At 50.3% G+C, this 12,179-nt stretch overlaps 1 protein-coding gene across 1 annotated transcript; it reads left to right on the top strand.

The window, feature by feature from the left end:
* Nucleotides 1-4,909: 4,909 nt before the first annotated feature.
* LOC117724724 (uncharacterized) lies at nucleotides 4,910-7,079 on the top strand. The gene has a single exon (XM_076916928.1). It carries the CDS (start codon nucleotides 5,659-5,661, stop codon nucleotides 6,784-6,786), a length of 1,128 nt encoding a protein of 375 aa, XP_076773043.1. The 5' UTR covers nucleotides 4,910-5,658; the 3' UTR covers nucleotides 6,787-7,079.
* Nucleotides 7,080-12,179: the final 5,100 nt, after the last annotated feature.

The following is a 12,179-nucleotide window of genomic DNA, read 5'->3' as shown; positions in this document are numbered from 1 at the left end:
AGTTGAGGAGTTGGGTGGGCATATAGGAAAACCAGCATTCTCAACTAACCTGGACCCCTGAGGTCTCTCAGACACTGAACCACCAAGCAGGCAGCATACACCAGCTGATATGATGCCCCCAATGCATATACAGCAGAAGGCTGCAGGGTCAGGACTCAGTGAGGGATGATGTACCTAACCCCCAAGAGACTTGAGGAGACAGGGAGTGGGGATGTCTGGTGGGGTGGGAGTGGGAAGTGGGGATATCCTCTTGGAGATGGGGGAGAAAGTATGGGATGTGGAGCAGTCAGAGTGTGAATAGAGATGGAGATAAAGCCTGGACTTTCCAGTAAAATGTAAATAAATTAAAGTAAAATAAAAGAAAAATTGATTGTCTATTCACATCCATCAAATTAGTCTGGGTCTTATAGCTGGGGAATTTCGACCATTGACCTTGAAAGATATCAGTAATCAGTACCTGTTAATTCTTATTATTTTGTTCTTGGTGGTGGTGGGTACAAAACAAGGCAGGCTCTGGTTAGGGAGCTCGTTTTAGAGGGAAGTTTCTTATTTTGGAGCAACTGGAAACATCATGCAGCTTCCTTGAGAACCATTAACTGCACAGCTGGAGTACTTCATAAACAGGCTCGATTTACTGCCATGGACCTCAGGGGATCTACTTGTTTGTGTACTGTATTTAAAAGGCAGGTACTCTATTGATCTGTGTGTCTCTCCTGCCAAGTGTGTTCTTTTTCCAATCAAGGAAATTTCAGTTACTTCTCAAGTAACCTCCCTTATATCTTCCTACATTAACATTATCTGGGAAAGTAAACATGGGAAGGAATGTACTGAGTTTGTGTGTGTATGTGTGCATGTGGTCCAGAGTATACAACATTCCACTAACATCACAATCTGGAAAGACTGGAGGAAAGGCTGAAATACCTGCTAAGACAGAAGAATCTGGTCATCCAGCAAAAGGACTTGGCAGAAAAGCTGCATCATCACTTCACTGAATGCCAGATGAGGTAGGATCTTGGACCAGGAGGAGAGGCTGGAGGCAAGTGGATTTCCTGTATCTGGATGTCTGTCCTATTTGGCTTCCTGGCTGTGCTAGTCAGGCTTTCTATTCCTGCACAAACATCATGAGCAAGAATCAATTTGGATAGTAAAGGGTTTATTCAGTTTACACTTCCAGGTTGCTGTTCATCATCAAAGGAAGTCAGGATTGGACCTTAAGCAAGTCAGGAAGCAGGAGATGATTCAGATGCCATGGAGGGATGTTACTTACTGGCTTGCTTCCCCTGGCTTGCTCAGCTTGCTTTCTTATAGAACTCAAGACTACCAGCCTAGGGATGGCTCCACCCACAAGGGGCCCTCGCTCCTTGATCACTAATTGAGAAAGTGCCTTACAGCTGGATCATGGAAGGATTTTCTCAACTGAAGCTCCTATCTCTGTGATAACTCCAGCTTGTGTGAAGGTGACACAAAACCAGCCAGTACAATTGAACCCTTGTTAATGTGACACACAAACACATTACTATTAAGCCTTAACCCTTACTTTCTTACTTATCTCTGAGATCTATATAACTTTAAAATACCACAGTCTTTGCAAATTCTTACACATTAAAATTTCAATCCCAATTAAAATATCCAATCTCTTTTAAAATTCAAAGTGGTTTTTTTTTTGTTTGTTTTTTTTTTTTTTTTTTTTTTTTACAATTCAAAGTCTCTTAACTGTGGGCTCCACTAAAACACTCTCTTCCTTCAAGAGGGAAAATATCAGGGCACAGTCACAATCAAAAGTAAAATCAAACTCCAACCATCCAATGTCTGGGATCCAACACATCATCCCTTTGGGGAGACTTTACTGAATTTCAGAGGATGCTTGAGATCTGCTTCCAGGTTCCTTGTTCTCAGGTGCCAGGCATGGCAGGTGTTGGCGATTTTGGGCTGATACAGAAGGAGGAGTCTTGGTCTTGTCTATAGCCTAAGGTACCTATCAATTGCGTGGGGCTAGCAGAACAGAGGCAGAAGTATTTAAGGGGCAGGGGCAACAGCTTGACTGCTGGTGCTTGCTGTAGCTTGTGCTTGTTCTGGGGCTGTCCTGAGTAAGTTCTTCAGGGTGAGGACTCCTCGCAGACCATCCTTGGCAGCATGGAAGCTGGCAGCAATGTGGGGGGCAGCAGCGTGGTATGCGAATCCTAGCGCAGCAGGGCGGTTTGGCAGGCCTGGCAAGAGAAGGCCCTGCTGTCAGCGTTCAGCAAGAGCACTTACCTGAGCTTCGAGAAGAGGCAGAACTTGGCCAGGCAACTGGGGGTCCTTGGATCTCCAATCAGCGTGTGGTTTCAGAACCGCAGAAGTCGCACGGGAGCCGTGCGGCAAGTTACAAAGCGGTTCACTCAAAGCTCCAGCCAACCAGCCTCCCAACAGCTCCCAAAGTGCATGGTCCCAGGGCACAAGGTGGAAGTATACCATCAGACCACAAACAGCCTTGCACTCGAATCACCTCTGCCCAGCTCAGGATCCTACTGCAAGCCTTTGAGAGGAACCCACGGCCAAGCTTTGCTACTGGGGAGGAGCTGGCACAGAGGTCAGGTTTGCTCGAGGACACGATCCACATCTGGTTTCAGAACAGAAGGGCTCTGCACCTCCGCAAGGGGAGGCCCACAGCTCAAGCTCAAGACTTGCTCACCTCGAGAGGGCTGGATGAAGGCCTTGGAAGTCTGGGTGATAGGGAACATGACAGTGCCTAGGGCAGTGTGTTGCCAGTGGCTCTGTGCAGGAGGTATGGCAAAAAATACCTTGAGTCCTGGAAACCTTATGTAGAGAGTCACTGCCATCCCAATTTGAAGAGGCATCTCATGTAAGCCCAGGTCCAACTCAAGAAAGCAAAACAGGCACTCTGGAGTTCATCTTTGACCAACTGATGACCAAAGTCCAAGTGGAGGAGCATGGGTCAGCTCCTCTGGATCTGGAGCCAATAGACACAGTAGCTGAGCTGTCTCTTACTCAAGAGGATTACCAGGCTCTGCTGGATATGCTCTGACTCCCAGTCTGGCTTCCTTGATTTTGGAAGCACAAGACGCCCAAATCTAGAAGAGACTCGGATTCCACACTGGAGAAGGTACCCAGAGCAGGAAGGATCTGCCCCCCCAACCCTAAACCCATCTCCCAACTAGGATGTAGGGAATGGAGATGTCTCCCTTATGAGAAGAAGGCTTTCAGCTGTGTTTTTACTAGTGGAGTGTCTTCTTCAGGGCCCCAGGATTAGGACATCCGACCTGAGAAAATGGTGACTCTGCTACATGAATAGAAGATGTTGTCCCTAGTGACTGCCCAACAACAAGGAGGCCTAAAGAAAACTCCGACAGATGGACCCCAGGAAATCTCAGGGGCACCAGGTTTAGGCTACTCTTCACAGGACACTAGCCCAGGGGAAAGAGGAGAGAAGACTTCTTCCCTGAGTTTGAGGAACTGCTGCTTTTCTTACCAAGGCCTTGTGTTGACCTGTGAGATGAATTACCAGCCAGTCATTCTATATCAACTCCTAGGCCTTTGTTCAGTCTTGTTTTGCTTTGATTGGTTTTGCTTTTTATCCCCATTGATTCAATAAAGTTTTACACTGTTTGAATTGTGTGTGTGTGTGTGTGTGTGTGTGTGTGTGTGTGTGTGTGTGTTGTTTCATGGGGTGGGGAGTTGAATCGGCTCTTTTGTTCTAAAAGGATGTTGGGCATGAGCTTTCCAATCCAAATGGATGCAAGACCATTGTGGGGAAGTGAGTCTGGAGGGGGGATGCAGGGATGTGGGATAGGAAGGGGAGAAAAGAAGGGAAGCTGGGCTGTGTACAATGGATCGATGGGGTTGGTAGATAAAGAAACAAGCAGGTGGAATGTCAACTGAAAGAAGAATGTGTGTAAGGCCATCATCTTGTAAATAAAGGTCACCCTGGAAGTACAGTGCAACCATTCCTGAACACCTTATTCCAAGTTTGACACACAGTCCATAGAGACTCTTGCTCCCCACACTGCTATTAGTCCCCAGCACACTCCCTTGTTCCTCTTTGTATCTTGAGCTCCCCAAGCTTAGCACATGCCTGCATTCCCAAGTGTGAGGTCCCTGACCTGTGGGTCTGCCTGGCTGTAATAGCCTAAAAGCAGGCAGTGGGCCGGTCGGGGCATGCAGTGCCCACACTTGAAGGGCATGTTGCTCACATGGAGGTCCAAATTCGACCTTGACCCACAGTGGAAGGACATGCATGTTTTCCATTCTACAGTGACCTTCAGTTATACAGTGTGCCTTAGGGCGTGGCAGCAGGACAAAGCAATCTCTCCTTTGCTGCTCATCACCTCAAGAAAACACACCTGAAGACTCTTCACTCTTCAAGGTTAGCTCTAGAGATCTTACAGCACAGAAAACATCCTTAGAAACTTAGCACTGTGAGAGAAGATGTTCAACCCTTTCCTACACTCTGCTACCTACCAAATGAACAATTTATTGATATCTCAAGCTCTCAGGCTCATTCTCATACAGTCTGTGAAAGAAACACCTGGAAATTAATATCTCTCCCTCACTCTCATTCCCTCTCTCTCTCTCTCAGACACACACACACAGACACAGACACACACACACACACAAACACACAGATACACTCCCCTGCCTCTGATGGTCCTCATTTATTACTTCCTACATTCTTCTTCCCTGTCCCCACCTCTCTCTCTCTCTTTCTCTCTCTCTCTCTCTCTCTCTCTCTCTCTCTCTCTCTCTCTCTCTCTCTCTCATTCTCTCTGTCTGTTTGTCTGTCTCTGCCCCCAAACCTGTCCCCTGTCCTGAAATCCTTTTTCCTCAGTGTTGTGTGTGTGTTTTATGTCTGAGGGTGTGCTTGGTCTGAAGGTGTGCTTGTTATCAAACAGGTTTTTGTGCTGCTAGGTGCTTGGGGTGTTTGGTGTTGAATTTTGATCCAAGGACAGGTAAATTTCCAAGTTTGTCCTCATAGCAAATCCAGATTTGGGAAGCCATGTAAGGGGTGTGAAACATTCTAGAGCTAGGCAGGATGTGTTGATGTCTTTGGATCTCAGGACTCCTGGGGGAGTCTTGTCTTTGTAACCTGTGTGAATCCGGTTGTGAGCAAACCATCATGGATTCCATCTGGCTAGGGATGCCTAGAAGGCCGACTCCAATTCCCCATCCTTTTGTGAAGCCTGCTGACTTTGTCCAACATGTCGCGGTAACTGTGCCTCTGCTTCGTGTCAGGACCTATTGTCCTCAGTCATTGGATGCTATGTCTGATGGGAATGGTGAGTCCTATGACTTTTGTCTGCTTCCTGGGTATGGGTCTAGCATGGCGACCCCGCGGCGTGCAATGGATGAGGAGCTTTTAAAAGGGGAGACTTTGTGAGTTTCAGAGGATGCTTGAGGTCCTCTTCCGGGTTCCCTGTTCTCAGGTGCAAAGGCGTGGCAGGTGTGGCGCTTGGAAACCTGACCCCGAAGGGAAGGTCCTGGTGTTGGCTGTAGCCCAAGGCGCGTGTGGAGTAGGCGGGGCTAGCGGAGCAGAGGCAGAGGTAGGGGTATTTAAGAGGCAGTGAGTGGTGCCAGCCCGAGACTGCTGCTGCTTGCTGGAGGTTGTGCTTGTTCTGGAGCTGTCCAGAGTAGACACTCCTGGGTGAGCATTTCTTGCAGACCATGGTTGGCAGCATGGAAGCTGGCAGCAATGTGGGGGGCAGCAGCGTGGGGCGCAAATCCCAGCGCAGCAGGGTGGTTTGGCAAGCCTCTCAAAAGGAGGCCCTGCTATCAGCTTTCAGCAAGAGTCCTTACGTGAGCTTTGCACAGAGGCAGAACCTGGCCAGTCAAATGGGGGTCCCCGATTCCTGCATCCGCGTGTGGTTTCAGAACCGCAGAAGTCGCACTGGAGCCGTGGGGCAGGAGCTTGGTTCCAGGGCACAGGGTGGAGGCATGCCGTCAGACCACCGGCGGCCTCGCACTCGAATCACTTCAGCCCAGCGCAGGATCCTACTGCAAGCCTTCGAGAGGAACCCGCGGCCAGGCTTTGCTACTCGGGAGGAGCTGGCACAGAGGACAGGTTTGCTCGAGGACACGGTCTACATCTGGTTTCAGAACAGAAGAGCGCGGTGCCTCAGCAGGGGCAGGCCCACAGCTCAAGATCAAGACTTGCTGGCCTCAAGTGGGGCAGATGAGGCCCGCGGAGGTGCGGGTGCCAGGGAGCATGAAGGTGCCCGGGACAGCTTGTTGCCCCTGGCTGCTGCAGGGCTTACAGATTCCTCCAGTCCCAGCGACCTGCCAACCTTCTGCACAGAGTCCCAGCTGTGCCAATCGGAAGAGCCCTGTGGACCAGTCCAAGAAGAGGCCCCCGCTCAAGCAAGGAACACAGGCCCTCTCGAGCTGTTCCTTCCTCAATGGCTAGACCAAGCCCAAGCGGAGGAGCTTGTGCCAGCCCCTCTGGATTTGGATGGAGTTCTGGATGGCAGGGAGCTGGAAGGTGCCCACGACAGCTTGTTGCCACTGCCTCCCACTGGCGGTGTGGCCATGGATCCATCGAGTCCCAGCGACCTCCCGACCTTCTGCACAGAATCCCAGCCATCCCAAGTGGAAGAGCCCTCCGGACCAGGCCAAGCACAGGCCCCCACTCAAGCAAGCAACACAAACCCTCTGGACTTCTTCCTTGATCAACTGCTGACCGAGGTCCAAGTGGAGGAGCATGGGTCAGCTCCTCTGGATCTGGAGCCAATAGACACAGTAGCTGAGCTGTCTCTTACTCAAGAGGATTACCAGGCTCTGCTGGATATGCTCTGACTCCCAACCTGGCTTCCTTGATTTTGGAAGCACAAGACACCCAAATCTAGAAGAGACCCGGATTCCACACTGGAGAAGGTACCCAGAGCAGGAAGGATCTGCCCCCCAACCCTAAACCCATCTCCCAACTAGGATGTAGGGAATGGAGATGTCTCCCTTATGAGAAGAAGGCTTTCAGCTGTGTTTTTACTAGTGGAGTGTCTTCTTCAGGGCCCCAGGATTAGGACATCCGACCTGAGAAAATGGTGACTCTGCTACATGAATAGAAGATGTTGTCCCTAGTGACTGCCCAACAACAAGGAGGCCTAAAGAAAACTCCGACAGATGGACCCCAGGAAATCTCAGGGGCACCAGGTTTAGGCTACTCTTCACAGGACACTAGCCCAGGGGAAAGAGGAGAGAAGACTTCTTCCCTGAGTTTGAGGAACTGCTGCTTTTCTTACCAAGGCCTTGTGTTGACCTGTGAGATGAATTACCAGCCAGTCATTCTATATCAACTCCTAGGCCTTTGTTCGGTTTTGTTTTGCTTTGATTGGTTTTGCTTTTTATCCCCATTGATTCAATAAAGTTTTACACTGTTTGAATTGTGTGTGTGTGTGTGTGTGTGTGTGTGTGTGTGTGTGTGTGTTGTTTTGTGGGGTGGGGAGTTGAATCGGCTCTTTTGTTCTAAGGGGATGTTGGGCATGAGCTTTCCAATCCAAATGGATGCAAGACCATTGTGGGGAAGTGAGTCTGGAGGGGGGATGCAGGGATGTGGGATAGGAAGGGGAGAGAAGAAGGGAAGCTGGGCTGTGTACAATGGATCGATGGGGTTGGTAGATAAAGAAACAAGCAGGTGGAATGTCAACTGAAAGAAGAATGTGTGTAAGGCCATCATCTTGTAAATAAAGGTCACCCTGGAAGTATAGTGCAACCATTCCTGAACACCTTATTCCAAGTTTGACACACAGTCCATAGAGACTCTTGCTCCCCGCACTGCTATTAGTCCCCAGCACACTCCCTTGTTCCTCTTTGTATCTTGAGCTCCCCAAGCTTAGCACATGCCTGCATTCCCAAGTGTGAGGTCCCTGACCTGTGGGTCTGCCTGGCTGTAATAGCCTAAAAGCAGGCAGTGGGCCGGTCGGGGCATGCAGTGCCCACACTTGAAGGGCATGTTGCTCACATGGAGGTCCAAATTCGACCTTGACCCACAGTGGAAGGACATGCATGTTTTCCATTCTACAGTGACCTTCAGTTATACAGTGTGCCTTAGGGCGTGGCAGCAGGACAAAGCAATCTCTCCTTTGCTGCTCATCACCTCAAGAAAACACACCTGAAGACTCTTCACTCTTCAAGGTTAGCTCTAGAGATCTTACAGCACAGAAGACATCCTTAGAAACTTAGCACTGTGAGAGAAGATGTTCAACCCTTTCCTACACTCTGCTACCTACCAAATGAACAATTTATTGATATCTCAAGCTCTCAGGCTCATTCTCATACAGTCTGTGAAAGAAACACCTGGAAATTAATATCTCTCCCTCACTCTCATTCCCTCTCTCTCTCTCTCAGACACACACACACACACAAACACACAGATACACTCCCCTGCCTCTGATGGTCCTCATTTATTACTTCCTACATTCTTCTTCCCTGTCCCCATCTCTCTCTCTCTCTCTCTCTCTCTCTCTCTCTCTCTCTCTCTCTCTCTCTCTCTCTCACTCCCCCCTCTCTCTCTGTCTGTCTCTGCCCCCAAACCTGTCCCCTGTCCTGAAATCCTTTTTCCTCAGTGTTGTGTGTGTGTTTTATGTCTGAGGGTGTGCTTGGTCTAAGGGTGTGCTTGTTACCAAACAGGTTTTTGTGCTGCTAGGTGCTTGGGGTGTTTGGTGTTGAATTTTGATCCAAGGACAGGTAAATTTCCAAGTTTGTCCTCATAGCAAATCCAGATTTGGGAAGCCATGTAAGGGGTGTGAAACATTCTAGAGCTAGGCAGGATGTGTTGATGTCTTTGGATCTCAGGACTCCTGGGGGAGTCTTGTCTTTGTAACCTGTGTGAATCCGGTTGTGAGCAAACCATCATGGATTCCATCTGGCTAGGGATGCCTAGAAGGCCGACTCCAATTCCCCATCCTTTTGTGAAGCCTGCTGACTTTGTCCAACATGTCGCGGTAACTGTGCCTCTGCTTCGTGTCAGGACCTATTGTCCTCAGTCATTGGATGCTATGTCTGATGGGAATGGTGAGTCCTATGACTTTTGTCTGCTTCCTGGGTATGGGTCTAGCATGGCGACCCCGCGGCGTGCAATGGATGAGGAGCTTTTAAAAGGGGAGACTTTGTGAGTTTCAGAGGATGCTTGAGGTCCTCTTCCGGGTTCCCTGTTCTCAGGTGCAAAGGCGTGGCAGGTGTGGCGCTTGGAAACCTGACCCCGAAGGGAAGGTCCTGGTGTTGGCTGTAGCCCAAGGCGCGTGTGGAGTAGGCGGGGCTAGCGGAGCAGAGGCAGAGGTAGGGGTATTTAAGAGGCAGTGAGTGGTGCCAGCCCGAGACTGCTGCTGCTTGCTGGAGGTTGTGCTTGTTCTGGAGCTGTCCAGAGTAGACACTCCTGGGTGAGCATTTCTTGCAGACCATGGTTGGCAGCATGGAAGCTGGCAGCAATGTGGGGGGCAGCAGCGTGGGGCGCAAATCCCAGCGCAGCAGGGTGGTTTGGCAAGCCTCTCAAAAGGAGGCCCTGCTATCAGCTTTCAGCAAGAGTCCTTACGTGAGCTTTGCACAGAGGCAGAACCTGGCCAGTCAAATGGGGGTCCCCGATTCCTGCATCCGCGTGTGGTTTCAGAACCGCAGAAGTCGCACTGGAGCCGTGGGGCAGGAGCTTGGTTCCAGGGCACAGGGTGGAGGCATGCCGTCAGACCACAGGCGGCCTCGCACTCGAATCACTTCAGCCCAGCGCAGGATCCTACTGCAAGCCTTCGAGAGGAACCCGCGGCCAGGCTTTGCTACTCGGGAGGAGCTGGCACAGAGGACAGGTTTGCTCGAGGACACGGTCTACATCTGGTTTCAGAACAGAAGAGCGCGGTGCCTCAGCAGGGGCAGGCCCACAGCTCAAGATCAAGACTTGCTGGCCTCAAGTGGGGCAGATGAGGCCCGCGGAGGTGCGGGTGCCAGGGAGCATGAAGGTGCCCGGGACAGCTTGTTGCCCCTGGCTGCTGCAGGGCTTACAGATTCCTCCAGTCCCAGCGACCTGCCAAACTTCTGCACAGAGTCCCAGCTGTGCCAATCGGAAGAGCCCTGTGGACCAGTCCAAGAAGAGGCCCCCGCTCAAGCAAGGAACACAGGCCCTCTCGAGCTGTTCCTTCCTCAATGGCTAGACCAAGCCCAAGCGGAGGAGCTTGTGCCAGCCCCTCTGGATTTGGATGGAGTTCTGGATGGCAGGGAGCTGGAAGGTGCCCACGACAGCTTGTTGCCACTGCCTCCCACTGGCGGTGTGGCCATGGATCCATCGAGTCCCAGCGACCTCCCGACCTTCTGCACAGAATCCCAGCCATCCCAAGTGGAAGAGCCCTCCGGACCAGGCCAAGCACAGGCCCCCACTCAAGCAAGCAACACAAACCCTCTGGACTTCTTCCTTGATCAACTGCTGACCGAGGTCCAAGTGGAGGAGCATGGGTCAGCTCCTCTGGATCTGGAGCCAATAGACACAGTAGCTGAGCTGTCTCTTACTCAAGAGGATTACCAGGCTCTGCTGGATATGCTCTGACTCCCAACCTGGCTTCCTTGATTTTGGAAGCACAAGACACCCAAATCTAGAAGAGACCCGGATTCCACACTGGAGAAGGTACCCAGAGCAGGAAGGATCTGCCCCCCAACCCTAAACCCATCTCCCAACTAGGATGTAGGGAATGGAGATGTCTCCCTTATGAGAAGAAGGCTTTCAGCTGTGTTTTTACTAGTGGAGTGTCTTCTTCAGGGCCCCAGGATTAGGACATCCGACCTGAGAAAATGGTGACTCTGCTACATGAATAGAAGATGTTGTCCCTAGTGACTGCCCAACAACAAGGAGGCCTAAAGAAAACTCCGACAGATGGACCCCAGGAAATCTCAGGGGCACCAGGTTTAGGCTACTCTTCACAGGACACTAGCCCAGGGGAAAGAGGAGAGAAGACTTCTTCCCTGAGTTTGAGGAACTGCTGCTTTTCTTACCAAGGCCTTGTGTTGACCTGTGAGATGAATTACCAGCCAGTCATTCTATATCAACTCCTAGGCCTTTGTTCGGTTTTGTTTTGCTTTGATTGGTTTTGCTTTTTATCCCCATTGATTCAATAAAGTTTTACACTGTTTGAATTGTGTGTGTGTGTGTGTGTGTTGTTTTGTGGGGTGGGGAGTTGAATCGGCTCTTTTGTTCTAAGGGGATGTTGGGCATGTGCTTTCCAATCCAAATGGATGCAAGACCATTGTGGGGAAGTGAGTCTGGAGGGAGGATGCAGGGATGTGGGATAGGAAGGGGAGAGAAGAAGGGAAGCTGGGCTGTGTACAATGGATCGATGGGGTTGGTAGATAAAGAAACAAGCAGGTGGAATGTCAACTGAAAGAAGAATGTGTGTAAGGCCATCATCTTGTAAATAAAGGTCACCCTGGAAGTATAGTGCAACCATTCCTGAACACCTTATTCCAAGTTTGACACACAGTCCATAGAGACTCTTGCTCCCCGCACTGCTATTAGTCCCCAGCACACTCCCTTGTTCCTCTTTGTATCTTGAGCTCCCCAAGCTTAGCACATGCCTGCATTCCCAAGTGTGAGGTCCCTGACCTGTGGGTCTGCCTGGCTGTAATAGCCTAAAAGCAGGCAGTGGGCCAGTCGGGGCATGCAGTGCCAGCACTTGAAGGGCATGTTGCTCACATGGAGGTCCAAATTCGACCTTGACCCACAGTGGAAGGACATGCATGTTTTCCATTCTGCAGTGACCTTCAGTTATACAGTGTGCCTTAGGGCGTGGCAGCAGGACAAAGCAATCTCTCCTTTGCTGCTCATCACCTCAAGAAAACACACCTGAAGACTCTTCACTCTTCAAGGTTAGCTCTAGAGATCTTACAGCACAGAAAACATCCTTAGAAACTTAGCACTGTGAGAGAAGATGTTCAACCCTTTTCTACACTCTGCTACCTACCAAATGAACAATTTATTGATATCTCAAGCTCTCAGGCTCATTCTCATACAGTCTGTGAAAGAAACACCTGGAAATTAATATCTCTCCCTCACTCTCATTCCCTCTCTCTCTCTCTCAGACACACACACACAGAGACACACACACACACAAACACACAGATACACTCCCCTGCCTCTGATGGTCCTCATTTATTACTTCCTACATTCTTCTTCCCTGTCCCCATCTCTCTCTCTCTCTCTTTCTCTCTCTCTCTCTCTC

This window comes from Arvicanthis niloticus, chromosome 20 (genome assembly GCF_011762505.2).
Source record: "Arvicanthis niloticus isolate mArvNil1 chromosome 20, mArvNil1.pat.X, whole genome shotgun sequence".
In the NCBI taxonomy this organism is placed as follows: Eukaryota; Metazoa; Chordata; class Mammalia; order Rodentia; family Muridae; genus Arvicanthis; species Arvicanthis niloticus.
The sequence above is the reverse complement of the archived record's forward strand: the minus strand, read 5'-3'. Positions and strand labels throughout refer to the sequence as shown.

Bases quoted from the DNA above. Each gene is read 5' to 3' on its own strand.
- LOC117724724 (XM_076916928.1), top strand. From the start codon at position 5,659: ATGGTTGGCAGCATGGAAGCTGGCAGCAATGTGGGGGGCAGCAGCGTG.